The sequence below is a fragment of the Aspergillus welwitschiae genome, assembly GCF_003344945.1.
Source record: "Aspergillus welwitschiae strain CBS 139.54b unplaced genomic scaffold BDQ94scaffold_13, whole genome shotgun sequence".
In the NCBI taxonomy this organism is placed as follows: Eukaryota; Fungi; Ascomycota; class Eurotiomycetes; order Eurotiales; family Aspergillaceae; genus Aspergillus; species Aspergillus welwitschiae.
The window spans coordinates 686,407-711,599 of record NW_020798707.1 but is presented as its reverse complement, the minus strand read 5'-3'; the positions used below and the strand labels follow the sequence as shown (position 1 = coordinate 711,599).

General features: G+C 49.9%; 10 protein-coding genes across 10 annotated transcripts; 5 read left to right on the top strand and 5 right to left on the bottom strand.

Annotated features, from left to right (window-relative positions):
• Positions 1-108: 108 nt before the first annotated feature.
• BDQ94DRAFT_142441 (putative longevity-assurance protein (LAC1)) lies at positions 109-2,424 on the bottom strand. Its single transcript, XM_026766034.1, has 4 exons — positions 2,111-2,424; positions 1,679-1,989; positions 1,333-1,620; positions 109-1,279 (listed from the first exon to the last, which is right to left on the bottom strand). Exons 1-4 carry the CDS (start codon positions 2,244-2,246, stop codon positions 686-688), a joined length of 1,329 nt encoding a protein of 442 aa, XP_026627279.1. The 5' UTR covers positions 2,247-2,424; the 3' UTR covers positions 109-685.
• Positions 2,425-3,323: 899 nt separating this feature from the next.
• BDQ94DRAFT_142438 (hydroxymethylglutaryl-coenzyme A reductase-domain-containing protein) lies at positions 3,324-7,681 on the bottom strand. The gene is made up of 3 exons (XM_026766033.1): positions 4,153-7,681; positions 3,454-4,100; positions 3,324-3,393 (listed from the first exon to the last, which is right to left on the bottom strand). Exons 1-2 carry the CDS (start codon positions 7,134-7,136, stop codon positions 3,821-3,823), a joined length of 3,264 nt encoding a protein of 1,087 aa, XP_026627278.1. The 5' UTR covers positions 7,137-7,681; the 3' UTR covers positions 3,324-3,393; positions 3,454-3,820.
• A 548-nt stretch (positions 7,682-8,229) lies between these two features.
• BDQ94DRAFT_159104 (uncharacterized protein) lies at positions 8,230-10,797 on the bottom strand (the record flags this gene model as incomplete). The annotated part of the gene is made up of 4 exons (XM_026769036.1): positions 8,230-9,409; positions 9,993-10,255; positions 10,313-10,554; positions 10,611-10,797. 4 exons carry the CDS (start codon positions 10,795-10,797, stop codon positions 8,230-8,232), a joined length of 1,872 nt encoding a protein of 623 aa, XP_026627277.1.
• Positions 10,798-11,809: 1,012 nt separating this feature from the next.
• BDQ94DRAFT_142392 (uncharacterized protein) lies at positions 11,810-16,506 on the top strand. Its single transcript, XM_026766032.1, has 9 exons — positions 11,810-12,003; positions 12,063-12,326; positions 12,378-12,427; positions 12,474-12,699; positions 12,756-12,818; positions 12,878-13,165; positions 13,225-13,459; positions 13,527-13,656; positions 13,707-16,506. The coding sequence occupies exons 2-9, from the start codon at positions 12,321-12,323 to the stop codon at positions 15,892-15,894; spliced, it is 3,186 nt and encodes a 1,061-aa protein (XP_026627276.1). The 5' UTR covers positions 11,810-12,003; positions 12,063-12,320; the 3' UTR covers positions 15,895-16,506.
• A 331-nt stretch (positions 16,507-16,837) lies between these two features.
• BDQ94DRAFT_169765 (4F5 domain protein) lies at positions 16,838-17,173 on the top strand (the record flags this gene model as incomplete). Its single annotated transcript, XM_026771355.1, has 3 exons — positions 16,838-16,900; positions 16,963-17,047; positions 17,124-17,173. 3 exons carry the CDS (start codon positions 16,838-16,840, stop codon positions 17,171-17,173), a joined length of 198 nt encoding a protein of 65 aa, XP_026627275.1.
• Positions 17,174-17,500: 327 nt separating this feature from the next.
• BDQ94DRAFT_142378 (uncharacterized protein) lies at positions 17,501-18,761 on the bottom strand. The gene has a single exon (XM_026766031.1). The coding sequence runs from the start codon at positions 18,685-18,687 to the stop codon at positions 17,554-17,556; it is 1,134 nt and encodes a 377-aa protein (XP_026627274.1). The 5' UTR covers positions 18,688-18,761; the 3' UTR covers positions 17,501-17,553.
• Positions 18,762-18,861: 100 nt separating this feature from the next.
• On the top strand, positions 18,862-19,992 carry BDQ94DRAFT_142377 (guided entry of tail-anchored proteins factor 1). The gene is made up of 3 exons (XM_026766030.1): positions 18,862-19,175; positions 19,290-19,476; positions 19,577-19,992. The coding sequence occupies exons 1-3, from the start codon at positions 19,089-19,091 to the stop codon at positions 19,891-19,893; spliced, it is 591 nt and encodes a 196-aa protein (XP_026627273.1). The 5' UTR covers positions 18,862-19,088; the 3' UTR covers positions 19,894-19,992.
• Positions 19,993-20,294: 302 nt separating this feature from the next.
• On the top strand, positions 20,295-20,763 carry BDQ94DRAFT_142376 (uncharacterized protein). Its single transcript, XM_026766029.1, has one exon. It carries the CDS (start codon positions 20,452-20,454, stop codon positions 20,719-20,721), a length of 270 nt encoding a protein of 89 aa, XP_026627272.1. The 5' UTR covers positions 20,295-20,451; the 3' UTR covers positions 20,722-20,763.
• Positions 20,764-20,993: 230 nt separating this feature from the next.
• On the bottom strand, positions 20,994-22,692 carry BDQ94DRAFT_142375 (uncharacterized protein). The gene is made up of 3 exons (XM_026766028.1): positions 22,588-22,692; positions 21,881-22,517; positions 20,994-21,823 (listed from the first exon to the last, which is right to left on the bottom strand). The coding sequence occupies exons 1-3, from the start codon at positions 22,619-22,621 to the stop codon at positions 21,091-21,093; spliced, it is 1,404 nt and encodes a 467-aa protein (XP_026627271.1). The 5' UTR covers positions 22,622-22,692; the 3' UTR covers positions 20,994-21,090.
• Positions 22,693-22,763: 71 nt separating this feature from the next.
• Positions 22,764-24,029, top strand: BDQ94DRAFT_142374 (uncharacterized protein). The gene is made up of 4 exons (XM_026766027.1): positions 22,764-22,952; positions 23,006-23,212; positions 23,263-23,374; positions 23,426-24,029. Exons 1-4 carry the CDS (start codon positions 22,851-22,853, stop codon positions 23,530-23,532), a joined length of 528 nt encoding a protein of 175 aa, XP_026627270.1. The 5' UTR covers positions 22,764-22,850; the 3' UTR covers positions 23,533-24,029.
• The last annotated feature ends 1,164 nt before the right edge of the window (positions 24,030-25,193 follow it).

The following is a 25,193-nucleotide window of genomic DNA, read 5'->3' as shown; positions in this document are numbered from 1 at the left end:
AAAGGACACTGTAATAGTTCTGTCACTTTTGTACGATGCAAATTCGTAAGTATCTATCTCTCGCTGAGGCTATCATACATAGCAAAAAATGAAACGATAATGGAAAAAAAAAAGTTAACAATAAAACCATCAACCAGTGGGTATTTGTATTACGTCCCTAAACCACAAGAAAAAGTAACAACTCTGGATAAATAAATGGAGGGGGGCATCAAGGCAACAAAGCATGCAATCGGCCAGCAACATCATCTAGATAAATAAACTGAACAAGATAGGCAATGACAAGCAGCAGCATAGAGCATAGTATAAGACAACATAATGATCATCGTGCACGCCGTTATTGACAGATCAGGTGGGGTTGATGTGAGGTGGGTAAAGTTCGATGCAAATAAAAAAGGGAATCAAAGGGAGAAAAATTCACAATCACTACCAATCAAGATCAATGGTATCAAACGCAAAGACAAGATGAGCACCTGCTGAAAACTGGAAAGATATAGAACGGTTAGGTTAGGTAGAACTTTTTTTTTCCCCAATGCGAACTGTACTTTCTTGTTGGTTCGTTTCACGTGTTTCTAGCTGGTGATGTCTTAATGATCATCGATATCAGCATCTCAGCGTGTCCGTATCCACATCCATGATATCATTAGTATAAGAGAGAAACGCAAAGTCAAAGACGTTAAGAGGGTGTCTAGGTCGGTTTATCGCATCCGATCCGCCCGAGTAACGCTTTGTGGTCACTCTGGTCGCCAAGACGAACACGGCCGCGTCCACGGGGCCGTACATTCGAAGACCCATTGGCGCGGCGCCAGTCAGCACTGGAGCCGTCGGTCGGGACAGCTGTACCATTGGGGCCATCCTTGCCCGCAACATCTTCCTCCTCCTCTTCGTCGTCGCTGCGAGGCTCTTCAGCATTTCCGGTGCGGATGACTCCGACGGCGACCCGGATGACCATGGTGAACCAGATGAGCGAGAGTGCCTGCAGTGCCAAAAGGCAGGAAAGGAAGATCCACTTGATGGTGCGGTTCATGCAGATTGGGCCGCTGATGTCCTGGAAGGGGTAAAGCAGATACCGCCAGCGGTTGGGATACGCGTTGGTGGAAGTCATTTCCGCAGTGGTACCGGAGTAGCAGCCGTACGCCATCTTGGCTGGGACGTCCTTGTAGATGGACCAGCACAGTTGCGGGTAGTAGATATGGCGCGTTATGAGCCACGTAACCATGAACACACCAAAAGCGACATTGCAGGTGGTCTCGTACTTTAAGTATTTGAGGACTTTGGCCGCCTGGTCTTCGAATTAGCTCACGTTTTCAATTCTAAGGCAGAATTCCTACTTACCGGTAGCAAGAGGTCCACAATGTCCATGAGCGACAGTACCACGTTGGATACATTGTAGAAGCCATAGATATAAGCCGATCCGAAGAGAGTGATGGTGATGACGTGGTGAGTTAGCATCTGGTAGTGGTCTTTCCGGCGCTCCTCAATGTTGATAACCAGGAGCATCTGCACCCAGAAGGCCAATTGCACCAAAAGGTACCATTTCATCAACCCCGACACATTGCGTGCGGGCCACTGATCCCAGATGGCGCTGAAGTCGCCCCAATAGTATGAGTTGGACCAAATGTACTACATCCCCACGGTCAGCACGCCCAATCATGTAAGCGTAATGTTAAGTAGTACGAACCATGCCAAGGGACCAGAAGAATCCATAATACAAGCAGAGCCAGCCTTGCTCAGCCAGACGAATCGAGGCCTTCCGTTTCAATCCGCAGCTTTGCGCCAGTGGCTGGAGAATCCAGTCGATAACAATTGCACGGATAGCGATGAAAGCAATCGCGGAGCTGGCGATAAAATAGATGTCATCCCATCCTTGCACATAATCTCCAGTGGTGGGCTGGTAGTACGACAGCTGGAAAAACGGGGCGGTGTAGGGATTCAAGGAAGGGTAGAGGTGGTGAACGGCCAGTAGCATAGAAAGAGTGGTCAACGAAATACCTATATACGGAAACGTTCTAGTTAGCGCTCACAGTTCGCATGGAATTGGTCATCTGTTTTGCAGAGCATTGACAGGGCCAAACATTGAATTATTATCGGAAGCTGCATGATTGGTTCATACCGATCTGGTTGGCGAGCATCCATTCCCGGAACGTGGTTTCTTTGGCGGCTGGGCGGTGGTGTCCGCTGGAGGTGGAAATGCGGGCATTGAGCTCCGGGGCCGACTGCGAGGCCGGCGACGATGCGTCTCTGGCCATGACGAGACAAGGGAATTACGGAAGGGGTCGGGATCCCAGACCCAAGCAGCAGTAGCGACTGATTCCGCGAAAAAGAGGGTGGTGACCAATTGGGGGGAAAGAAGTCTCCGAGAGGGAGGAGCAGAGGAGAGAAAGCAAGGAGCTTGAAAGGCGACCGTCAAGCTGGCCGAAAGAAAGAGGGAGAGAGGGAAGGGAGCGAAAGCGATGGGGATCGAAGGAGGTACGTCGCGGGTCTAGCGAGAGCGGGCGAAAGTGGTTCCCGCCCACGGCTTGGATTGGAGTGAGTGGCAGCAGTGGGCTGGCCGCAGCTGCTATTCTGTTTTTTTTTTCTGTTGAGACTGACAACTTGGCTGAGACTCGTCGGGAAAGACTGGAGACGATTTTGAGAGACAAAGAGCACCACCCGCGGTTCCACGGCGGGTACCTGGGATTGATTAATCGGTAGGCCTTTTTTGGGGGGGAAGATGATTCCCTGCTGGGGGGGTCTCAGCACGGCACACACCCTTGGTAAATGAAGAGTATACGTTAATACAGCTGAAGTCTGTCTGTCTCGCGGGCCGAGCCTGCGCGAGCTATAGGGACTTGTTGAACTGGTAAACAAAGAAAAACAAGTGTCCACCAAACCCTCATGCGAAAGTTGAAGTCGTCAAAGAATTGCTCAATGCCCGGATTTCTTGTATGGAGAGAAAGTTGGAAAAGGCGAGGGGGAGAGCAGCGAGGAAGAGACCGACGATCTCAAGGAAGGGAAAAATAATAATATATACAAATTACGATGAGGGGAAGGTATTGACTGTATCACGTCTGTTTCAAGGCCTTTCGGCCCACTCGCCGTTACGTACGCGGTGCTTCTTGGCCTTAAGTTACTTACCCAGTGACTTTTTCTGGGGACATCCACAGCTGGTACTTTGACGGTACTTGTACCACCGCTGACGCCGCCCGATAATCCCAAGTATCCCACTGGTCACTCTGGTTGGGACATCCAGTCTCACCGCCCATGCTTTCCTTTCCTAACTTTCATGCATGCATGACTGTGACGTACCATGGTAAAGTAAAAATGCAAATTGAAAAGTTTAGATAGATCGATAATCTGGCTAGATATTAATAGAGTTATAAGAGAAGGTAAGTTAATGCCGAGTAAGTTGTTGGACTACATACAGTAAGTGTTAACTTGGGACTAGTAAGGCGTCTCACGAACAAAGTTACTTACTCACTGTAGTTCCCCCCAATCGCCGGCTGTCCTCCTCTCACCTGCTCCTCCCAAAGGCTCTCCCGCTTCCTCTTCTTTGCGACTTAGAAAGCGATCGCCCGGTCTTCTGATCATCAGGATCCAATCACCGAATGAAGGATTTTTCGCCTAACTTGAACGAACCTTTCTCATTGCATTAGTCTGCAAGTTGTGCGGAGAAGCAGCAGTAGCCTGCAATTCTTTTGATAAGCGTGTTCTATCATCACCATCTTTTTCCATATTTCGCCTATTGCTACCTTCACAGCTAGTCTACCGTCTATCTACTCAGAGTTCTTTATCCCGTATCACAGACCTGCTGATCATACTATATAAGTACAGAGTTTAGGCCTCACTTCCCACCGGCTGGAGGCGCACGATTATGCTGCATGTGTGCCTTGACCAGATGACCGGCAGCCAGCGCGGCGCAGAGCGACAACTCCGCAGCTAAAGTAGCAGCAGCGATGATGCGAGCGAGCTGCCGAGCGTTCGCTCCCGGTTCGGTGGGATGCGATCCTCGGATCCCTAGACTGTCGAGCATGGCGCTTTGAGGTTCCAGGATGGTGCCACCTCCTAATGTACCAACTTCAATAGAAGGCATCGAGACCGAAATCTGGAGCGAACCGTGAAGACTGGAAACGGTTAGAGCCATATTTGCATACGGGCTAACGAAGCTGGACTTACTTCTTCATGATGGTGATACAGTTGGCACTCTCTACAACCTGTGCCGGATCCTGCCCTGTCGCGATAAAGATCGCTGCTACCATATTCGCAGCATGTGCGTTATATCCTCCTATAGACCCAGCCATAGCCGATCCGATCATGTTCTTAGCTACAAAGAGCTCGACCATGGAGTCAACATCTGACTTCAACACGCTCTTCACAACATCTCCTGGGATAATGGCTTCTGCAACAACGCTCTTTCCACGTCCTTCAATCCAGTTGATCGCTGCGGGCTTCTTGTCGGCACAGAAGTTACCGCTCAGTGTTATGATCTTCATGTCTTCAAATCCGGCGGACTTCATCACTTCTAGAGCGTACTCAACACCCTTGGAGATCATGTTCATACCCATAGCATCTCCCGTAGTAGATTTGAACCGAATGTAAAGGTTAGTGCCTGCAATCGCAGTGGTCATGGACTGAAGCCGCCCGAAGCGAGTAGTCGAGTTAAAGGCCTTTTGCATTGTCGTTTGGCCTTCCTCGGAGTCAAGCCAAATCTTAGCAGCGCCTGCGCGATCCAGAGTTGGAAAGCTAACACAGGGACCCCTAGTCATTCCATCCGCTGTTAACATGGTTACAGCACCGCCGCCAGCATTGATGGCCTTGCTTCCTCTACTCGCGCTGGCGACAAGGACCCCTTCGGTAGTCGCCATAGGAATGAAGTAGCTTCTTCCATCAATGACCAAAGGTCCAGCAAAACCAACGGGGACTGGCATGTAGCCGACAACATTCTCACAGCATGCACCGAAGACCCGAGTCCAGTTGTAGTTATCATACGGGAGCTTGGATTGTTCCAGACCATTGGTGTTATCTGCGGTGGCCTTGGTGCGGGAAATGACAGCGCGACGGACCTTGACAGCGCGGGTAAAGTCTTTCAAGGTCTTCTCCAGAGCATGGCCGGGGATTTTTCCGCGCAGGGAGAGCTCCACAACTTCCTCATCGGTTAACTCATGGGCGCGTTTCTCTGAAAGCATTAGCTCCATCTCTTCTGGGGTGCGTTTGATTGCCAATTCTCCCTCGGCTGCCGGGCTAGTTGGAACAACAACTCGCTGGCACTCGCATGGTACATTGCGAGCCACTGGCAAACTGACTGTCTTCTCTGGTTCAGTGGAGTCATCTGGCGTACTCTTAACGCCCTGCCGAGCTGCACTGAAGAGGTGGCTGTTGAGGACAACACTCAGCACCAGCGCGGCAATAACCCACTTGCAAAAGACCGGATCATCCAGACTTTTGAGCAAGCCTCCAACAACACGACCGCCGATACCATATCCATCAAGGTTGAAAGCTATGCCTTCATTGTCGTTGGAAGACCCCATTACAGGAAGGCCATAGTGCACAGCGGGGAACTGCAACTCATACTTGACCGGGGCGAGAACCGTGACAATTGTATCTTGGCCGGTTGATCTGGCCTTGTCAAGGATCACGTCGAGCCCACGAGAGGCTACCTTGAAGGGATCCACCGGTGGAGACATACCCACACCAGCTAGTCCACGAGCCAGATCCTTAACTGAGTGTGTATTGCGGAAAGGAACCATGCACATGCTGGCAACGTTCACAAGGAGGAAGCCGCCAACCATGAGGACCTTGAAGCGAGGGACATGCGTACTTTTGCCGAAAAGCGTCGTTTCGGGCTTGCTCGGGCTGTTACTCCTAGCCACATCCTCAGCCGTTTGGGAGCTAATACCGTCGTCTTCCAGCGCCCTACGCATGTCGGTGTACCCCTTGATCTGGTTGACTTCAAGCTTAATGCAGACGATTGCGGTGTAGAATGTGAAGAGAAGAACGGCGTCAAAGAACAGAGTCCATGCGGCCAAGAAGCAGAACTGCTGCAGCCCTCCCTGCACCCCAGACAAAGCCCCCAATACAAGAATCGCGATCTCAATAGCGTATTCCTTAGCAATCTCTGATCCCTTGTCGTTGATAACAAATTCGATGGCTGATTGTGTGTTATCAGATGGGCTGCGGCGATCCATGGCATGCGTTAAAATAGCCCGCGTTAGACCGATATACCTCTCAAACCCGACAATGACCACCAGAAACGGCAGGCCCTCAGAGAGGAGAACCATGTTGACGGGTACACCAAGCTCCACAGTGACGAACAGACCAAGCACAAAGGCAAATGTGGATGAGAACAACACACTTGTGGCAAGCCAGAATTTAGAGCCCATGCGATACATGGAGAAGAACAGCGATGCGAATGTCATGTGCATGAAGATGTACCCTAGCAGCATAATGGCGATATCCGCTGTTTGGGCATTCTTGAGAAGGTCCACGAAGCCGACCCAGGCATCTTTTGCTCGGTCTGTCAGACTTTTCTGCGTTTGTGCTCGTGCATCCTTCATTATCCACATTCGTTGTTCACCGTGGTCCATCTCCTGGCCTGGGCTGCTGTTTGGTACTTCCTGGACCATTGCCAGGAAGTCGGATGCTTGGCTGTAGGGGAGGGAGAAAGCATGAACATGTTCGTTGGAGTAGGTACTGAGGGATTTGGAAGTCGAGGGCAACGGCGTGACAGACAGGTTGTTCGGCAATTGGAGCAGAGGCGTGGCCAAGGACTCGTGGAAGGCCTCCGTCTTCTCCGGGAATACCAAAGTAAGAAGCGCGGCATGGTCGACATTGCTGGAAACTGGAATGTTTGGAACCTCCGACTGCCAGTTCCAGTCGGATTGAGGGCCCACATAGAGTTGTCTACTCCCAGCAGTGAGCGATGACCAGTCTGCCTTTGCCACAGACTTGGTCCTATCGAATATACTGTCTTCCAATAAACTGCTATATATGGAGCTAACCAGCAAGGCGACGGCGGCCACTGTATGTATCGGATGCGCGGATGCAAGCCGGGAGAGGGTGAGCAACCCCGGTGTGATCTTCTCCTTGAACCGTGATGGAGTCTTCTGGGACGACACCGGCTGGTCCCCACGAGAGCGCGAGGGAAGAAGTGAGCCAGCCATCCTCTAGCGGGAATACAACAAAAACCGAAGAGGATGTCTTTAATCTCACGTATCGGCAATCACTCAGAGGAAGGAAATTGAGTACTTGAAGTAGAATGGAACAATTGACTGCCTCCCAAAATTAAAGGAGTAAGACGCAGCTTACCAAAATCCGGCCGAGTAGATTGACCGACAAAAGCAAGCATCCTCGCAGGAATTCAAAGAACTAGCGCGTTCGCTCGGCCGATGAGCGACAGCGATGACCTAAAACTAAAATCTCACCCGTTTGGAACAACAAGGACAACAATGAAACCTACTTTACACAGTAGCCTAGTTGATCATCCTAACTACTAGCCTACTGCTTAGTACGTAGTTACCCTTCGACCGAGTACATACTAGCCCGCCTCCGCATTCGCCGACATGACTGGCCCATGCTCTGTGGCACTCCCGTTATGGAGTGAATTATGGAGTACGGGTGTGGCAGTGCATTCATTCATCTCAAGGAAGGGGAAAAATGTTGCCTAAAGTACTCCAAAACCATGGGTTAGGGTGTGTCTGGCTTTTTGTGGACCGATCTCGACTATGTCCGTCCGCGCGCCCCGAGAAACCACTAGATACATACTCCATGTAGCTTAGCTTAGACTCGTCGTTGGTAGTTCCGGGATTGGCTTGCATCGGTGGGTTTCTTCTTTCACCGCAGGTAGATAGATGGGTATAGGGAGGGCCATGGATGGATGGGTATGTGTCAGCCTGCGCCTTAACTACTTTGGAGTTAGTTAATGGTTAGTAAAGTGGTCTCTGGCTGGGATTGGCCGTTTCGGTTGACTAGTAGTTTGATGTTGTTGTTGTTTGTATTGGGTTGTGATTTTTGTAGTAGTGACGGCTCGGAGTTTGGGACAGCTTTCGCTGTGTGCACTTAGTCGCTATTGTTTGCTGTGTTTGTATGGTACTGTGGCAGGTCACATAGTAGGAGTTGGGCGTGGTCACGTCTCACTCAACGCTCTACCAAAGACATCAGAGTAATTGGGTAGATAGATAGAAATTTCTACATGCTGAGCTTCTCAAACATACATACTATATATATAACTCAAAACAACAACTATCATCTACTCTATCAATTCCCCTCCAACCCTGCCGTAACACCATTAACATACTCCGCCGCATCCATCCCCAACCTCGCCAAATCAACACCCCCCTGACCCGCCATCGCCCGAGACATCGCGCGGACAACTTCCTCCTCCTCCCAGATCGATGTAGGGGGCGCTCCTCCCTCCTCTTCACCATTCTCTCCACCACTCACCACCGAACCCGCCTTCATTGCCGGATTATCCACATTCATAGCGACCACCGTGCGCCAATACGCTTCATCCCGGTCCCTAAGCATCTTATCTCTGACGACCGCATTCCTCGCCACACTCACAGCATGCAACTTCGACGTAGATCCCGAAAGTGCCCCCAATGACGCAGACACAACCTGCTCAACCTGTTCTGCCTGCGACGGCGGAGTAAAGAAGAACCTCCGTGTAGCGGAGAGCCAAATCAGCAGGGCGCATACCCCGTCAAAGATAGCGAACAGCAGCGGACGCAAGAGACCGATCTGATAGTATGAGCTAGACGGGACTGCTACGCCTGCGCGCACAGCCGCGGACGCGTACGCCATCGGGTCGTAGGACATGACCACGTAGATGTCTAGAAGGGCGAATGCAATGCCCATGATGGAGAACTCCTTGCGCCATTTACTTGCGTCGGAGCCGGCGAAAACTGAGGATGTTATGAGGCCGATTGTGGCCATGTGGAAGAGGTGAGGGAGGAGGACGTTGAAGGGGAGATGGTAAATAGCGTAGGTGGTGAGATTGTCGAGGGAGCAGAAGGCGCAGTTGGTCAGGGTTTCGGGGCCGAAGCGGAGGTATACCTTGCGGGCGATGATGGAGGTAAGCTTTGATTTAAGGAGAGTGTCGGATTCCGTGAGGGATTCATTGGGGCGGAGACGCGCGAGGCGCGAGAAGATGATGTCTGTTGATGTGGTGAGGCGGGAGTTGGTGAGGGTGAAGATGCTGGGACTGGGCGCGTGCGGGTTGAACGGGAGGCTGAGGCAGAAGAAGAGGGATATGGTGAGGAAGAGGACGTTTAAGGCTCGACTGGCATCTTGGGGAAGAGGGCGTGGTGGTGGGCGGCTGGAGAGGGCGACGCGGAGGGTGCGGTAGTAGTTGATGGCTCGGGGGATGATGATGGGCGCGAAGAAGATGAGGACAGATTTGATTCTGATAAAGGGGATGTGGGGGTTAGTGGTGAGTCTGGATGAGAGATTCCTGGTAGGGTGAGCGCGTACGTTGAGAATGAGATCGCTATTTCACCCATCTTTGCGGATAATGGCGATGGCGCATTGCAGTTCAGTGGTAATGGGACATCCAGATTCAGGACGGTACAAGAAGCGGAAGTTGGCCTCAAGTGGGCTTATCTTATCGCCGGTGGGCGCTAAAGTATGTTTTCCTACTGGCCAGGCACGCGGATCAGGGACACCTGCTCAGCACATTAAACTTTCGATCTGGTTTTACGGAGCTTGGAGAAGATCATCGAGACAGTTTTAAAATAGAACTTGAATTCAAATCAATGGTTTGTGGTAAAATGAAACATGATTAAACGATTGATATTGCAAATAGAAATGCAAACCCCGAAAATCAGAACGTCCTTATTGCCTATGCTCGCTAATTGCCATACTGCCAACGCCAACGCACATGATGTCCCTGCATCTGAACTCCTTGTCGTGTCATCGCAAAAGCACAATGTTTCATTACGCTCCCTTAAACATGCGATGACTGCATTGCCGGGTGATGAGCGAGATCGGGTATAGTCATCCCTGCAGAGTCCCTCGAGTACTTCGATGACGCCGCATCATTTATGTTGATAGGGTTGACGGGCGAAGAAATCTTCAGGGGAAATCGCGTATTCTGTCGCATAGACATCTGCCTTTTTATCGAGCTTTGGGGGCTGTAGGTCGGCAAAGTTTCCTCCCTCTTCATACTTAGCTGGAATGAACGTTGGCTGCCATTTCGCGTCATCACTTTCTGGGGCGCCACTGCTCCATAGACGCGCACATGCCGTGCACTGACACCAAGATCGCTATCAGCGAAGATAAAGCTCTGTGGGTTTTTACGTTATAAGTTATGCGTCCAAAATAAACCCGAAGTCCGACTTACCGCAACCACGTTGATCACGCTCATGATCATGGCTAGAATGCCAGCAGAGAGCACAAGCCTCCAGAATGCCATCCCAAGAGATTCCTGGCTGGTGGCTTTTGTGTTCAGGTCTCCCAGGACTCCGACTCCCAGTATCAGCATTGCTATCGCCAAAGTGATGAACCCAGAGTTTTGCCCCAACAATGGCCAGTTCCGATCGAAGTAACCGCGGAGAATGGGAAGCTCGGAGATAATCAGGAATGCTGTCACGATGAAGTATGAGCCATCTAGTAGAGTGTTTGGAGCATAGGCCACTTACTACTAACGCCTGCAGTGGCGACGTGGGAGACAGCCTCAAAAAAGAAAAAAGCTGTTAACAAGTCAATCTTGACCAGCATGACCGCACTGGCAGCAATGATGTCCAGAAACACAACAATGTTGATAACACGAATGGCGTTAAGAATCACATATCCTGGACCAGCCAGGGATTCTTTCAACGAAGCCATCATGATTTCGGTGTTAGGTCAGCGGCTCAGCTGCAGGGAAGCTCGAACTTTTCCGTGACCAGTATGAAGATGTGTGATTGTGTCTTAACAAGTTATAAAGTTGGATATCCGTTCTGATTGTAATGCACCTTTATACTCTGCAACAAAAACCTGTAGATTGAAAGGAATGAAAGGCAGGGACTGACCAGCAGCAGAGTGCTAATTGATATGGCTTATGAGCAAGGAAAGAAAGAACCACGAGGTCAACTCGGGAGTTAAAGAAAGAACGGGGACCCAAAGATTAACGAGAGAATTGAGAAAGACAGAGGATGTTATTATCTGTCAGATCTACAAATGCCGGACAGTGGTCTGCTTAAGCGGGACTGAAATGCCCAACAAAGACAAGAATAGACACAATAGGCGCGAACCTGAGGCTGAAACACTTTCGACACGACATTGAATGAACAATAGCCATTCATTCTGGCCCTTAGAAACACCCGTTACCTACTTGGGCGGCATATGCCCTTTTCCAGGTCCCTGACTCGATCAGTGTTCCTCTCGTCTTGGACTTCCTGATGGATCCCTCCTGAGCCAAAAGCCTGCAAGAATAAGTACCCAGCGCTTAGGGTCCTCCACTCAGAATCAGCCATGGCTTCACGTATCCAGCGAAATTGATGAATAGAGATAGAAATTGGACCATAAAAGTGAGTTAAATGGTTTCAGCCCACGAAAAGTGCTCTGTTAACATCCATTGCTTCATCAGTTCGAGGGGTGCTGCTACTATACTATACTATATCTAGACAAGGACGGGGAACGCCTGTGTTCAAGCATGAGAGAGGGAGGCAAGCGCCGAGCTGTTACCGGTTGCATTGCCACCAATACTTCCCACAATATTAATAGCAATGCACTGTGTAAGCGCTTGCTACGAGAATGGCTGTAGCCAGACTGCGTCCGTTCCGGGTATCTCGGCCTATGGTAGACACATAAGTAGGATGGAGTGGGCGGTGTTTGGGGTGTTTAGTTGCAGCCTGACCAAGACGACGCTAATCCTAGATTAGTGCGTCCCGGGCACTTAGTCTTACCTTCCTATTCGGGTGCACCTCTGCCTTACTTCCCAGTATCGACACCCACACTCTTCTGGGTGCAAAATCTACAAAACGATGGCTTTCAGACGACCTATCGAATGGATATTCTGGAACTTTATGTGGGGTTCTCTAAAAAGCTACAGTAAGTAGTGTTAAATGTTCTGCCTGGGTTCTCATACATGCGACGTACTAAAAGAGCAGATCTACAGGGATGTTGGACGCTACATGTCTTTGTCCAATCAAGCAAGCAACACAGCCGCCCACGGTACCCCCTTGACAAGCTGAACATACGCGGCGCAGCAGCTCGCATTGATTAGTTAAGGAAGGTCGCAATGGCCTTAATGAGGGGAGGCCCCGAGTCTTTAGGACCATTCCGAATTATGAAGGGCAACGCAACTATTCACCACCCAGGAAGGGTCGGTAGTTCATCAAGCCCAGTGAAAAAGCAGAATTGATACCATGATGGTAGGGTCTTTGTTTGGACGCCGATAGAAGAGGGGTTTAATAGCATTCTAGGGCGAGTATTATTTGCGTATTTTGTCCGCCGGGGCAGATCCCAATATCGAGTAAGCCATTTCAACTGCATCATGTCTGCTTGCTAACTGACAGTAGCATTATCGCCGTTCATGGACTCAACCCTAAAAGCAAAAAGAATCATGCTGAGAAGACCTGGGAGTCGAATGGGAAACTTTGGCTCAGGGATTTTCTTCCCAAGCAACTGCCACGAGCCAGGATTTTCCTCTTCAGTTACAACTCTAAAGTTGCAATCCAGTCATCCGCAGCTGGAGTGCGGGAGCAGGCACATGTCCTCCTTGACCGCTTAAGACTGGAAAGAGAGGTAGTCAACAGCAACTGTATGACTGGATTTGTCCCAGAAGCTTACATTGCCTGCAGAACTGTGAATATCGACCCCTGCTTTTCATTGCTCATAGCCTGGGAGGGATTGTTGTCAAAGAGGTATGAAGCTTCTTAGCTAGAAGCTGTTCTTGGGCTGTCTCTTATGGTTTCAATGCCAGGCGCTTGTACAAGCCAAACTCAGCACAACGTACGGCTCGATATGCACCTCAACATTTGGAATCGCGTTCTTCGGTACGCCACATCGAGGGACGCACCTCGCACGTGTGGGAGGCGTGGCTGCAAAGTTCGTGAGGGCTATATTAGGAACAGCGAGCAATACCCTACTGAAGGCTCTTTCAAAAGGCAGCCTTTATGCCCTGGAGCTATCTGCGAACTTTGACAAGCTTCTTGAAAACTATAAGTATCTGAGCTTTTATGAGACTCTACCATTCAAAAGCATCGGCATAGTAAGTATTTTAATAATGGACTAGGTGCTGGCACTAACAAGACTCACTGCTCGAATTAGGTCGTTGAAAAAGAATCTGCTGTTCTTGGCTTGCCTGACTCCCGTGAGAAAGCGGTCGCATTGAATGCCGACCATGAAGAGATTTGCAGATTTCACTGCGATAAAGACGATCGTTATCAATACGTGTCTTCGCTGATTGTCGAACTAGCGAATTCAGGGACGGAGCGGCCTTTGACCAGTTGCTTTGATGAATCAGACTCCACCCTTTTGGCCGGTGAAGCCGATCCTTGCTTCTGTAGGTCCTCTGCATTACTACATATATGAAATACTGGAAATCGGCTTACAGTGTACCAACCGGACAGGGATGGTACCGTTTACTCGTAATCCCGGGTTTGTTGGCCGTGAACACACATTAAGTCAGGTCATGGAGCGTATCATGCCACTTGGAAAGGTTCATTCTAGAGTAGCCTTGTATGGCCTCGGAGGTGTCGGGTAAGTTTTGCAGATTCTACCAGGAAGTTCTTGGCTAAGGGAACAACCAGTAAAACCCAGATAGCCATTGAGCTAGCGCACCAAGTCCATGACGCTCATCCCGGCGTTTCGGTGTTTTGGATTCACGCGAACAGTATCAGTCGGTTCCGAGAAAGTTATAATGATTTGATCAAGGAATGCGATATTGAATGTCCGCTCAATGATAAACAAGACAATCTCAGGCTTGTCAAGCAGTGGCTTGAAAAGCAGTGTAAACGCTGGTTGCTGATCATCGATAACGCTGACCAAGCCTCATTCTTCACGTTAGATGGCCGTCAATGTGAGAAAGGTTCCACGTCAGCCATGCAGCTGCAAGAGGACTCTCCAATCCTCCAGTACCTTCCTGAAAGTTCTTATGGATCCATTCTTATTACAACGCGGAACCGAGCTGCTGGTGTCAGATTCGTTAGGGGTGTTGGACAAAACATGATTGAAGTGGGAACTATGACCAAGGAAGAGTCGAGATGCTTGATCAAGTCTGCTTTAAGTGGTGATTATCCAACAGATTCAGATATGGATGAGCTCGCGGAGATGCTCGATTATTTACCGTTGGCAATCATGCAAGCCGCTTCGTTTATGGAAGAAAATGTGCTCACTGTGAATGAATATATGAGACTGCATAATGACAGTGACGAGACCAGGATGGGCTTACTGTGCGAGCCCTTCGAGACGTTAGGGAGAGACAGCGAAACCCCAAATGCTCTTGCTACCACTCTGATCGTTTCTCTAGATCATATCAATACCAAAGAGCCGAATGCCATCGATTCTCTGTCCCTCATCGCTTTTCTTGATCAACATCACATTCCGACAAGCCTGATGCAACAAAAGCTCACCAAACCGCTTGACTTGACAAAGGCGCTGGGCACGCTTAAGGCTTTCTCGCTAATAACAGCGAACGGAACCGGTCAAAGCTTCTCTATTCACCGGCTTGTACAACTTACCGTGCGCAAATGGCTGATCATCGAACATGAATTTGAAGATAAAGCTATCCATGCTATGGATATACTCGCGGAGTCTTACCCCGACGCCAAGTTTGAAAATTGGCCCACTTGCGCTGCTTATCTACCCCACGCGATGTCAGTTCTGAAATACACTCCCGAGCTACATGGGAAGTGGTTGAGAAGAAGGCTATACCTTCAAGAAGGAATAGCCTTCTATCTCTGGGAACGGGGTCGTTGTGACGAAGCAGAGGCATTGGACCTTCTCATTGTCGAAGAGAATAAGAAGGAATTTGGTATGGAACATCCAGAAACGTTAGAAAGCCTTGCTAGTCTGTCCTCGACATATTGTAGTCAGAATCGACTGTTAGAGGCCGAGAAACTGGACTTCCTTGTCATGACAACAAGAAAGCGGCTGCTTGGAACAAGGAACCAGTTGACTTTAACCAGTATGGTCAACTTGTCAAGCGTCTACAGAAGACAGTGTCGATTTTCGGAGGCGGAAGGTCTGATATTGGAAGCGTTAGAGGAGTCAAAGTCCTTGTTTGGAGAGGAGCATGAGATGACGACGGACATCATGGGACACCTTGGAAAGCTCTATCTAGAGCTAAACAGGTTGCCAGAGGCCGAAGCACTTGCACACAAAGATTGGACTGTTCGGAAGATAATGTATGGCCCTGGACACAGTTGGACTCTGTCTGCTGCGGAGACGCTTCTTGATGTCTATATCGGCCAAAAGAAGTGGGCAGAGGCGAAAGAATTGGCCGTCCCCACCCTGCAGCTACTTGAGAAGAATATCGGTACTGAGGATTCCGAAACCCAGGAGTGCAGACACCGCTTGGTCGACATCTATGCAGGGCTGAATGACTGGCCAAACGCGGAGCAATTGGCACTGCAGGCGCTAAGTATAGCGTTGAATAAGCTGGGCCCTCATGATTGGGACACCCTTGTAATGAAGCATGATCTTTCGGAGGTATATGCTAATTGGAATAATATCCAGAAAGCCGAAGAATTGGAAAATGAAATTCTTGAGGACTGCCTCCATACATTCGGCCCAGACCATGGCTACACATTGTTTTTCTCGGCCCTGATTCTGAAACGTCGGGGGGAGGAGACAGAGGCCATACAGCAGATGGTGCGGTCCATAAAAAGGCTGGAATATTCGTTGGGACCTTACTTCAACCCGACCAAGTCTGCCACATACCTACTACAAGTGTGGTGCGGAGACGACGAAGCCGTGAACAAGCTCCTGGGAGATTGATGATACGAAAGAAACGTGGTCCCGGAAAACAAGCTGCTACTTACGACTCTACCGCCATCATAAAAGATAGAAGCGAATGCTTGATACGGAACACTGCGCCTTCGGCCTTGACTTCCCTATAAGCCAAACCGACGAGGAAATAGTCGCGCGTCGAGGAATCTTACACTAGGTAATCATTGCTTAACACCGACCATCAAGAAGCAGTCCTAATCCGCTTGGAGTAGGCCATCATCGTCATGCCCTGGGGGAAAGCCGCTTGTTGAGAGGTCCTGCAGTAAGGCGGGCCAGTTAATGCTATTTGCAGCGACTTTTGTGTCACCCGACGCTGTACGCTTCCGAGGGCTCCAGAGTCGTGGTGACCAGTCGTCCTCTCAGCCAGCCAACCAAATCTGGGGCCACCCCATGTACTCCCATGTACCGTAAAAGGTTGCGGGACATGCTCATGTTCGTGTGATAAGGGACGGCGCGTGTACATCCAAGTTACGCAGGTTTACCTAGGCTGGTGACAATGACTGTGTTAGCCACACGTCTCAATTCATCACTAATTCATACACTAATATCTCAGCCGCAATGTGTCTGGGTCTGTGTATGCTTGCATTTATCTTCCTGAAAAAAAAAAAAAAAAAAAAAAAAAAACCAACTTGTTGAATTACGTAGCACTACATGCAGTCAATATTTGTTGTTCGACGGGCAGATGACCACAGTGAGATTGGGCGACAAGGCCGAGAAGATTGAATGAGGGATTTCCGGGGGCGGCGGCTCGGCGGCCTGCAGAAACCGAAAAGGGATGCCGGAAAACCTTCCATGCTGCGGTTCAAGATCCCGAAGAGGCAAAAAAGCCACACTTCAGTTCCCTTCACCTCTACTCTTCCCACTTGCTTTGAAAGGGCCGCCTACGAAGTACAGATTGCGATATATTGACCTGTGACACTTGACTGTCAATATGGCCCGAGGAAACCAGAGAGACAGGGACCGCGAGAAGAACCTCAGAAAGAAGGCGCAAACGGTGAGTTCTTGCCCAAAATGCAGCAAATTTTTCCTAGTTACTGACAGGCTTTTGCTGCATAGAAATCCAAGAGTGAGTTTGGCAAGGGTGGTATACTGGCCAAGAAGGAGTCTGATGCTGATAAGATGAGAGCGAAACAAGCGTTGGGTATGTGAGGCTTTGATCTACTGTTCTTGCGCCACCCTTTGATCGCTATCTTACTGACTCTTCATCATGTTTAAAGCCAATCAGCGGAAAGAAGCTGAAGCACTTGCAGGGGCCAAGAAGAAATAAAGATATCTGTCTTCGCCCACGTTGTATAAGTCAGACCGGGGTGTCCTACGAATTTTCGATATCGCATAGTCCTTGTCTACGATTTTGGTCAAGCATTATTCCAACTTGTATGAGTCCATCCGGGAGGCTGTTTTTGGGGTGCCCAAACTGGATACAGTTGATACCGGGACGAATGTTAAGGCTAGCAATGTGACTTGGCTGGCTTTATCAAATGGGCGTGCGTTGCAGATACATGTGACAAGACAATGGCATTTAGCGAGGCGTTCTATCAAGCAGCGTTCAAGTTTGCATAAAAGACGGCGCATATGGTGCAATAAACCTTTACATTGTGATATATAATACATAGTGTCTACCCTATCTCTACCCCGGGCTGCTGTCACCTATACGTGTCGTTGGTCCGCCTGCTGACCAGCAACCCAAACAGCCCTTGCCCTTTCCAAGCAGGCCTTCCACCCGTCTGCAGCCCTAACCTCGGACAAAGGAAGGTTTGCCAATGCATTTGACGGCGTCCTGCATTGGGCTTTTGTTGAGGCTCCTACGCCTGTCATCTTTGTCGCCAAATTCACAAACGTCCAGATGCTTTCGCCTTCCCAACCAACGTTCAACGCGAATCGCAATACCCTGTCAATACAGTCTGTTCTGGTCTCTTCATCGCGAACCCAGTCCAGTAGGCGCAAAGTGAACATCCAGCCGGAAATGTCACTGGGATGTGCGAGACACCAGTCCAACACTTCTGGTATGATTAAGGCAGCTAGACGTGCAGAAGCGCCTTCTTGGTCTTCATCACTACCCGATAAGATGTCGAGAAGTTGTCTTAAATAAGTGAATCCGTAGTAATTCTTTGGGTGTAGCTCTCCGGATCGAAGAACAACAGATAGTTCCTTCTTTAGCACCTTTTGGTTCGACACGGTCCCCCTGTCATCTTCTCGCCTTGTCAATCTTCCGCTGCTGTCAGAAAGCATCTGCCTCAACACCCACAGCCGATGGTTATACAGTGTCGGAGATTTTGTATGACGATGCAGTGGAGAGCAAATGTAAGTGGTCAAGAGAGACATCTCTGTATCCAATTCACGAGTGAGCATCTCCCGATGAGTATAGCCGGCGTCCGCTAAGCCAGCACGCTGGCTTAGGGCAGCCAGACGTCTTTTGCGCCAGCTGCATGCCGTCAGATGTTCACAATCGAAGAGGAGGATAATTTCGCTGGCATTTAGCAGGCCGTCTCTTCGTTTCTGTAGTAGGGACTCGTTCTGCGGGGCTTTGCGCTCGTCTTCATGACCACTGGCATCGGAAAAATAGAACGGCTCGTTTGATGCATCGAAGAATATTCGTCTGGCCGTTACGAAAGCCTGAACCAGGTACTTCTTCGTTAGTCCGACCGAGTTCCCATCTTGTAGCAGTGGACCAAGACCGGGCGGGAGTATCTCGATCTCTAAGACGTTATTATCTTTGCGTCTGGCGGAGAATATTCGAGCGAGTTCATGATAAGCGGCATTTTCATCCGGAGGAGTAGACATTGAGGATCACCCGCCTTGCAGCATGGCGTACGAATCGTAGTAATAGCGGACGTTATGTTAATGTTGGAAAGGACATGGTTTAAAGCTCCGGGGGGAAATGAAAGTGCCGCGCCGCGGCCGACGGGCGGGAAACAACGTGACAACGTCATTTGCTTTCTCACTCCATTCATGGATGTCATTTCTCTTTCAGCCTCAGCCTTGGTCTCTCTTTGTCTGCTCGCTCATTGTTAGGCTCGAGCTGCCTTTTGGAAATTTGCTTGTCTGAGGCAGGTCGCACACACCACTCTCCCCACAAGTCGGTCGGGCTTCGTGGTCTTTTTTTGCCCACATCTCCGGGAACCATTTCGATCTGTTCCTTTCCCTCCCCTCCATCAATTGATCGCACCAACGTCTAGCCCACCATGTTGTCGCTCCTGTGGTCGGTTTTTCTTGTCCATGTAGCCATTTATTTGGTTAATACCATTGGCGCTAGCACGATTGATAATCTGGTACGTTCTGTCTGGAAGCTTGCTGGGTGGCGGCCTTGTAGCTGTCATGTCTTAAGCTATTCTCTCGCACACCAAATGTCAGAGTGGAAAGTAAAGCTAACAAGTATCTTCTAGCTATGGCTCCTCTACCTGAAAGTTCCGACCTCCACCTCGAAGAAATACAAAGAACAAAACCGACTCAAGCGCGAGGTTGTCCAGCTGAAGCGGGACATGAACAACACCAGCTCACAGGATGAGTTTGCGAAATGGGCGAAACTCCGACGGAAACATGATAAGACCATGGAGGAATATGAGGCGATAAGTACGTTGAATCCGATCGCAGTTACAGTCTACCTATATGGGCTTCGGGGGTTGGGGAGAATAGCTGGTTGAAGAGAGAGCTAACAAAAGCGGTTCAACAGACAAACAACTCGTTTCGCAGAAAACCTCTTTCGACTGGGGCGTCAAAATCGTTCGCTGGTTCGGTACATCTGGTCTCAAGTTCTTCCTGCAATTCTGGTACTCGAAAACGCCTGTCTTCCATCTGCCGGAGGGCTGGCTTCCTTACTACGTGGCGTGGCTGCTGTCGTTCCCCCGTGCGCCCATGGGGTCGGTGAGCATCCAGATTTGGAGTAATGTTTGTGCGACGGCGATTACGACTATGGCGGAGGTGGTGACGGCTGTTCTGTTGCAGAGGGCTACTGCTACTGCTGCGCCTGCTGCGAAGAAGACACAATGAAGTTATGTATGTATGCTATGCTAATGTATACATGGATGATTTAAGCTACGTGGAGTTGGATGTGTAAATAAGACAGTTATTCGTTGTTTCTTGGGAGATAGTTGCATTCATATTTCTTCAGGTTATAATAACGTTGTAATAAGGGTATCAATAATGAGTATGTGTTTGTTCATCAGATAGAAAAACAATCGTTTATCGTCAACAACCCCATACCGTAGTAGGAGTTTCAGGGCTTGACTCTATGATTGGTATATCATCACACGAACAATATCAAAACATCATCAAGAAAAGATAGATGGAAAGTAAAAGTAGAGTCCGGCTCCTTCGACAGAGCATCTGCGACGGAAGCCAGAAGATGAACCTAATCACCAAGGCCCACAATCACCGCTTTCCATAAGCTACAGACTCGAAAAAAAAAAAAAAGAATCATGGAAAAAATGAACTCCTCGCCTCAAGAATGAGCCCCATTGAGTTACCCCCTTGATTTCCCGATGAATCCTCCCCAACTTTTCAGCCGAATGGAGGTCTGTTCGAAGAAATATATAAGAGGGCAATCGCATGACTATCCAAACACGACGAAAGGCAACCCAGATAAAACCCCCTCTCCAGCACTGCCCTGCACCAACCATTGTTACCCACAAGCCGGTCAAAGCTTGTGTTCGGGTACAGAGACAACACTGGGAGGGGAATAGGGCGTATAAGCCGCTATCGAATTGCTTCTATGGCGGCGCGTTTCCGCATTGCCTGACTGGGCCCTGCAAGAGGACGTTTAAACAGTCAGGATGTCCGGGGACTTTCTCCCAAAGCTGGAGGAAGAGAGAATCATAAAGATATCTCTCTGTGTGTGAGCTTTGAATGCGATTCTTTGAGCGAGGAGTTGGGAGAGAAAGGGAAAGAAGAGGAAATTTGGACTCGGTGCGTGGGTTTTTTTTATAGCCGATTAGTCAGGGTGTGGAGCTGTGGGCCGTTGTATGTCATGTGACTTCGGTTTTCTATGGGTGTTGCGTTTAGTGCCTGAGGCATGTTGAGAATTTACTGAGAATAGTAATTTTACTGGACAGAATCAAGAATCAGAAATTGCTTGTTGAAGCGAAAATAATGTCCCTATTTTTTCATGTACAATCGATTGAACTCCGGGTAATTCTTGTTTAATGCCATAAGGAAGAAATACAAAAGTTTATATACCCCCACATCCCTCTAAGCCTTAGACTTGGCCTTGGTCTTCTTCTGGACCTTCTTGGCCTTCTGAGCGGCTGGGGAAGCAGCTTCTTCGGTGGTCTTCTTCGGGGTAGACTTCTCTGCCGACTTGGGAGTCTCCTGCACAGCAGGGGACTGAGCAGCCTTCTTGGTCTTCTTGTTGGTCTTCTTAGGGGTATCTTCGGCGGGCTTCTCGGCCTTGGGCTCCTCAACCGGGGCAGCCTCAATAGCCTTGGCGGGTTCTTCAGCAGCGGGCTCAGATGCCTCGATCGCCTTGGCCTCCTGGACAGGAACCTCATCCACGCTCTTCAGTTGCGGGATGTCGAGGTCGTAGCCCATGATAGCCTTGAGCTTCTCGGCCTTGGCGAGGCGTCTCTTCTGCTCCCTCTCAATGCGCTCCGTCCACTGCTCTCTCGTCTTGCCCTTGTCCAGACGCTTCTTCTCGATGCGGTTCCAGGGGGTGCGCTTGAACCGTCTGTTGGCACCCTTCCAGACCTCCGGGTGGAGCTGTTCGGGGGACACGTATTTGCACTTCAGGATGTGACCGTACATGAGGTAGTTGTCCATGGTGGCAGCGACAATCTTAGCGACAGAGGTAGATGCGAACTCGATGAAAGCATAGTGCTTGGAGCGACCGGTGATACGGTTACGGGAGAGACGCAGGCGGGTAATGTCACCGAACTGGCTGAAGTAGGCGCGCATCTGGTGTTCGTAAAAACCGTGGGGAATGCGTCTGTAGCATAGCGTGTCAATAGTAGTCACAAACGAACTTCCTGACGGTTCAACTTACCCAACGTAAACCGTTCCAGGCTCCTCTGCTTGACCGGCATTCTCCTTCTGCTTCTTCAAGATCTTGCGCTTGGCCTTCTTCGAATCGGGAATCTTGGGGACCGGCTGGTCGGGGTTGAAGCCTTCATCGCCAGACTCATCCTCATCGCCACTGCTCTCAAAGCCCTTGATAAGGGCGGCTGTGCGGTCGTCCTCCTCATCCTCACTCTGACTAGCATCCGAGGCGGCGGACTCGTCTTCCTCTTCAGACTCTTCAGGGACAGGCTCTGCCTTCTTAGCCTTCGTGTTGGTTTTGGCGGGCTTGGATTTTGTCGCAGGAGCAGCAGTTCCGTCCTCCTTCTTCGACTTCTTGGTGGTAGGCTTCTCCTCCTTCTGAACCTTGGTCTCAGCAACTTCCGCCTCGGAGTCACTGTTGTCGTTGTCGCTCAGGAAATCGGCCGCACGCTTGCGAGGCTTGATCTGTCTGGCGGGCTGGCCATTGGCCTTAGCCTTCGAAGCGCCATCGGTCTTTGCAGCCGACTCTTTTTGGTTGGCCTTCTTGAGGATAGACTTGGGGGCGTCCTTGGGGGATTCGGCAGGCTTGGCCTCGACCTTCTTGGTCTTCTTTGCGGGCGAATCGGCGGCAGCGGCGGCGGCAGCTGAGCAGCGTCAGTAGGCGTACCAACGGGTTGAGAAGGAAAATCTCTCAAATGGTGTAACAATACATACCCTTGCGCTTCTTGTCCTTCTTGTCGGGGGCCATCCTGCTGTGATTTTTGGGGAAAATTGCAGGCCGTTCCTGGAGGACTACAATCGGAGGATCGCAAAGGTGCGGGAAACTTTTTTTCTGCTCGCATTTTTTCGGCCGCCAAGCGGTGAATGCAATCCAGCCCGGCCGACGGGGCCTCGCCGCGACTCCAACTCTAAGCTCTTGTTTCTCCGCAACCCAACCCTCTCACACGTCCGTTTGTTTGCGCGCACTTACCGGGGTCATGGGGAAATCGGCAAAGGCGAATAAACCCCTCACTCAGGAAGAGATCTGGGATGATTCTGCCCTTGTCCAGAGCTGGGATGAGGCTGTCGAGGAATACAAAGTATGCGCTTCCTCCCCGCGCACGTGATCCGTTCGCTGACCCGAACACAACAGCTCTACCACAGCATCCATGCGAAGGGGGAGAATGTTGAAGATGTCCTGAGGGAAGCAGAGGCTGCTGAGAAAGCTGAGATGGAGCAAGATGAGCAGCCGTTGGACGAGTCAGCCGACCGCATGGATGCTGATGTCGACGCCGACACTACTGCCAATGCAACAACTCCAGCCGAACCTCAACAGGTGTCACAGGCCAAAACGTCGCAGGTGAGTTGCTCCGTTTGCCGGATGAATCTACTAGGCTGACTTCATTCTAGGCTGCAGAAGGGCCAGAACAACCCTTTGTACAGGGTGCCCAGGTCACGGAGCAAACGGCCGGGCCCAGTCCCGTAGGAGCGCCTCCTATGCCTCATGCCACCCTATCACAAGGTAAGATGCATTGCCTTCTTTTTACACTCTGGAGAAACTGACTTCCTTTAGTGCAAGACGAAGGACTCAAAAACCTCATGATGGCTTGGTACTATGCTGGATACTACACTGGTCTATATGAGGGCCAACAGCGAGCAAACCAGAACAAGAGCTCATAACCTAGCTGAAAGTACAGTAACGAAAGTGGCAGGTAATTTTTCTGTGTTTACCGCTATCCTGGTAGGTTGCATTGGAGTATGTGCGCAGAAAGCTGAATCCCCAGGACGGCCACAGGCGCAAACAACATCCCGTCTGGGTACAGGCCAGGATTGGATTAGAATCTCCCTCCAGGCGGCTGCAGATGGGCATGCGCCTTGTTGGTGAGATATTACCTGAATAGGTGGGCTTGGCATTTGGCCACGATCATCGGTTGTGACCTTAGAAACCCACATGAAGACTGTGAAACAGCACTGCGTATATCGAATGAAGCGCAGCGACCTCATTGGCGGCCTCACCCTAGTCCCTATGACTTCGTCTGGTCTAGATTCTGAATATCATTCTCATGTCTATCTGCCTCCTCTTGCTTAGGAATGCGCTTTGGGGAGTTATATATCCTCAGTCCTTCCGTCCATTCTGATTTTCCTTTTATCTTCCAAGATTCCCTTATATATATACCATCAATCTCATACTGCCAGTTGCAGCTGTCATTCAAATTTCTCATCTTGTCTAGTGCATACTTAGAAAAACAAAAGGAAAGCTGGCAGTCTACAAGTTTTTCGTTCTCTAAAACAACCTTCCCCATTTGGACTCCTCACATACTATGGTGTACCCATTCCAGGAGGAGCTGGAGCACCAGTCTTCTAAAGTGAAACCGTGGGCTCTGCGAAGACTCACATGGTCAGCGGATTATCCATGGAGAGGATTCTTGCAATACCGTGGTGATTGCTGTCGCCCGGTGAAGCCTGATGTCTTGCACGTTGCTGGAAGCATGTATATAACCTTCAAAAGAGGTGAGAGGATGAAACATGATGACTTTTAGATACAAGGCTCATTGACTGTTCGTATAGACTCCATCAATGTCTGAATTGGTCGAGGACTGTGCTCCAATACTCTGTCAGAAATGTGGAGGATGAAGCCATGTAACTAGATGCATGTCCCATCCTCAGAGGCTATCGCGTATATATACACCATGATTCCCAATATCGATATGTTCCAAAACCACCACTTCCCAACGTTCAGAAGCCATCAATTTCGGGAACCCAAAGTATTTAATGGGCCTTCCTGCTCAGTAAGTCATGGCTTCTTCTCTCTTTCTCATCAGATTACGCGATTAACAAGGCTCTGCAGGTCAAGATACGAATTTCAGAGCAACCAACCCTGCTGTCAGCTTTCGCCAACTAGCTGTGACAATCGAGCGATCCTGATCAGTTGTTGCCCTGCGCGGGGGCGATTCTCATACAACCTGGTTGTCCTTCAGTGACCCGCAGAATCCCAATGAGGGAAATTACCTGCCCTTTAATCACGAATGGAATCTAGATTTAGGCTTTCGAGCATCTTGCATTTCCTCTTTTCCGTGGATGATTCCTGTTAGGCCTGGGAACCATGGCGGCCTGCGCTACGTATTGACTGAGAGTGAATGAAGAACAGGCCCAGAGGAGCCTTACGAGAGCTTTCTCAGGGCAGATGGGAATCGAATTTGGAACCACAAAATGTCGTCTTGCCGCCAACACTCCAATTTCTGCTGCAAATACACCATCGAACCGGCCTCTCTCGCTGAACACAATTAGACAAATTCTTTCCCAGGTCATCAGCGTATGGAGATGGAAGCACTGAATCTCTC

Excerpts from the sequence above, each read along its gene's own strand:
- BDQ94DRAFT_142438 (XM_026766033.1), bottom strand. The coding sequence starts at position 7,136 with ATGGCTGGCTCACTTCTTCCCTCGCGCTCTCGTGGGGACCAGCCGGTG. Across the intron at positions 4,101-4,152 it reads TGTATCACCATCATGAAGAA|TCTTCACGGTTCGCTCCAGA; the intron begins GTAAGTCCAGCT and ends AACCGTTTCCAG.
- BDQ94DRAFT_142378 (XM_026766031.1), bottom strand. The coding sequence starts at position 18,687 with ATGTCTACTCCTCCGGATGAAAATGCCGCTTATCATGAACTCGCTCGA.
- BDQ94DRAFT_142375 (XM_026766028.1), bottom strand. The coding sequence starts at position 22,621 with ATGGCCCCCGACAAGAAGGACAAGAAGCGCAAGG. Across the intron at positions 22,518-22,587 it reads GAAGGACAAGAAGCGCAAGG|CTGCCGCCGCCGCTGCCGCC; the intron begins GTATGTATTGTT and ends GACGCTGCTCAG. Across the intron at positions 21,824-21,880 it reads CCTGGAACGGTTTACGTTGG|ACGCATTCCCCACGGTTTTT; the intron begins GTAAGTTGAACC and ends GCTATGCTACAG.
- BDQ94DRAFT_142441 (XM_026766034.1), bottom strand. The coding sequence starts at position 2,246 with ATGGCCAGAGACGCATCGTCGCCGGCCTCGCAGTCGGCCCCGGAGCTC. Across the intron at positions 1,990-2,110 it reads GATGCTCGCCAACCAGATCG|GTATTTCGTTGACCACTCTT; the intron begins GTATGAACCAAT and ends TTCCGTATATAG. Across the intron at positions 1,280-1,332 it reads TTGTGGACCTCTTGCTACCG|GCGGCCAAAGTCCTCAAATA; the intron begins GTAAGTAGGAAT and ends TTCGAAGACCAG.
- BDQ94DRAFT_142376 (XM_026766029.1), top strand. The coding sequence starts at position 20,452 with ATGACTATCCAAACACGACGAAAGGCAACCCAGATAAAACCCCCTCTC.
- BDQ94DRAFT_142374 (XM_026766027.1), top strand. The coding sequence starts at position 22,851 with ATGGGGAAATCGGCAAAGGCGAATAAACCCCTCACTCAGGAAGAGATC. Across the intron at positions 22,953-23,005 it reads AGGCTGTCGAGGAATACAAA|CTCTACCACAGCATCCATGC; the intron begins GTATGCGCTTCC and ends CGAACACAACAG. Across the intron at positions 23,375-23,425 it reads TCATGCCACCCTATCACAAG|TGCAAGACGAAGGACTCAAA; the intron begins GTAAGATGCATT and ends GACTTCCTTTAG.
- BDQ94DRAFT_142377 (XM_026766030.1), top strand. The coding sequence starts at position 19,089 with ATGTTGTCGCTCCTGTGGTCGGTTTTTCTTGTCCATGTAGCCATTTAT. Across the intron at positions 19,176-19,289 it reads CTAGCACGATTGATAATCTG|CTATGGCTCCTCTACCTGAA; the intron begins GTACGTTCTGTC and ends AGTATCTTCTAG. Across the intron at positions 19,477-19,576 it reads GGAGGAATATGAGGCGATAA|ACAAACAACTCGTTTCGCAG; the intron begins GTACGTTGAATC and ends GCGGTTCAACAG.
- BDQ94DRAFT_142392 (XM_026766032.1), top strand. Across the intron at positions 12,428-12,473 it reads GGGGCAGATCCCAATATCGA|CATTATCGCCGTTCATGGAC; the intron begins GTAAGCCATTTC and ends AACTGACAGTAG. Across the intron at positions 12,819-12,877 it reads GAGGGATTGTTGTCAAAGAG|GCGCTTGTACAAGCCAAACT; the intron begins GTATGAAGCTTC and ends TTTCAATGCCAG.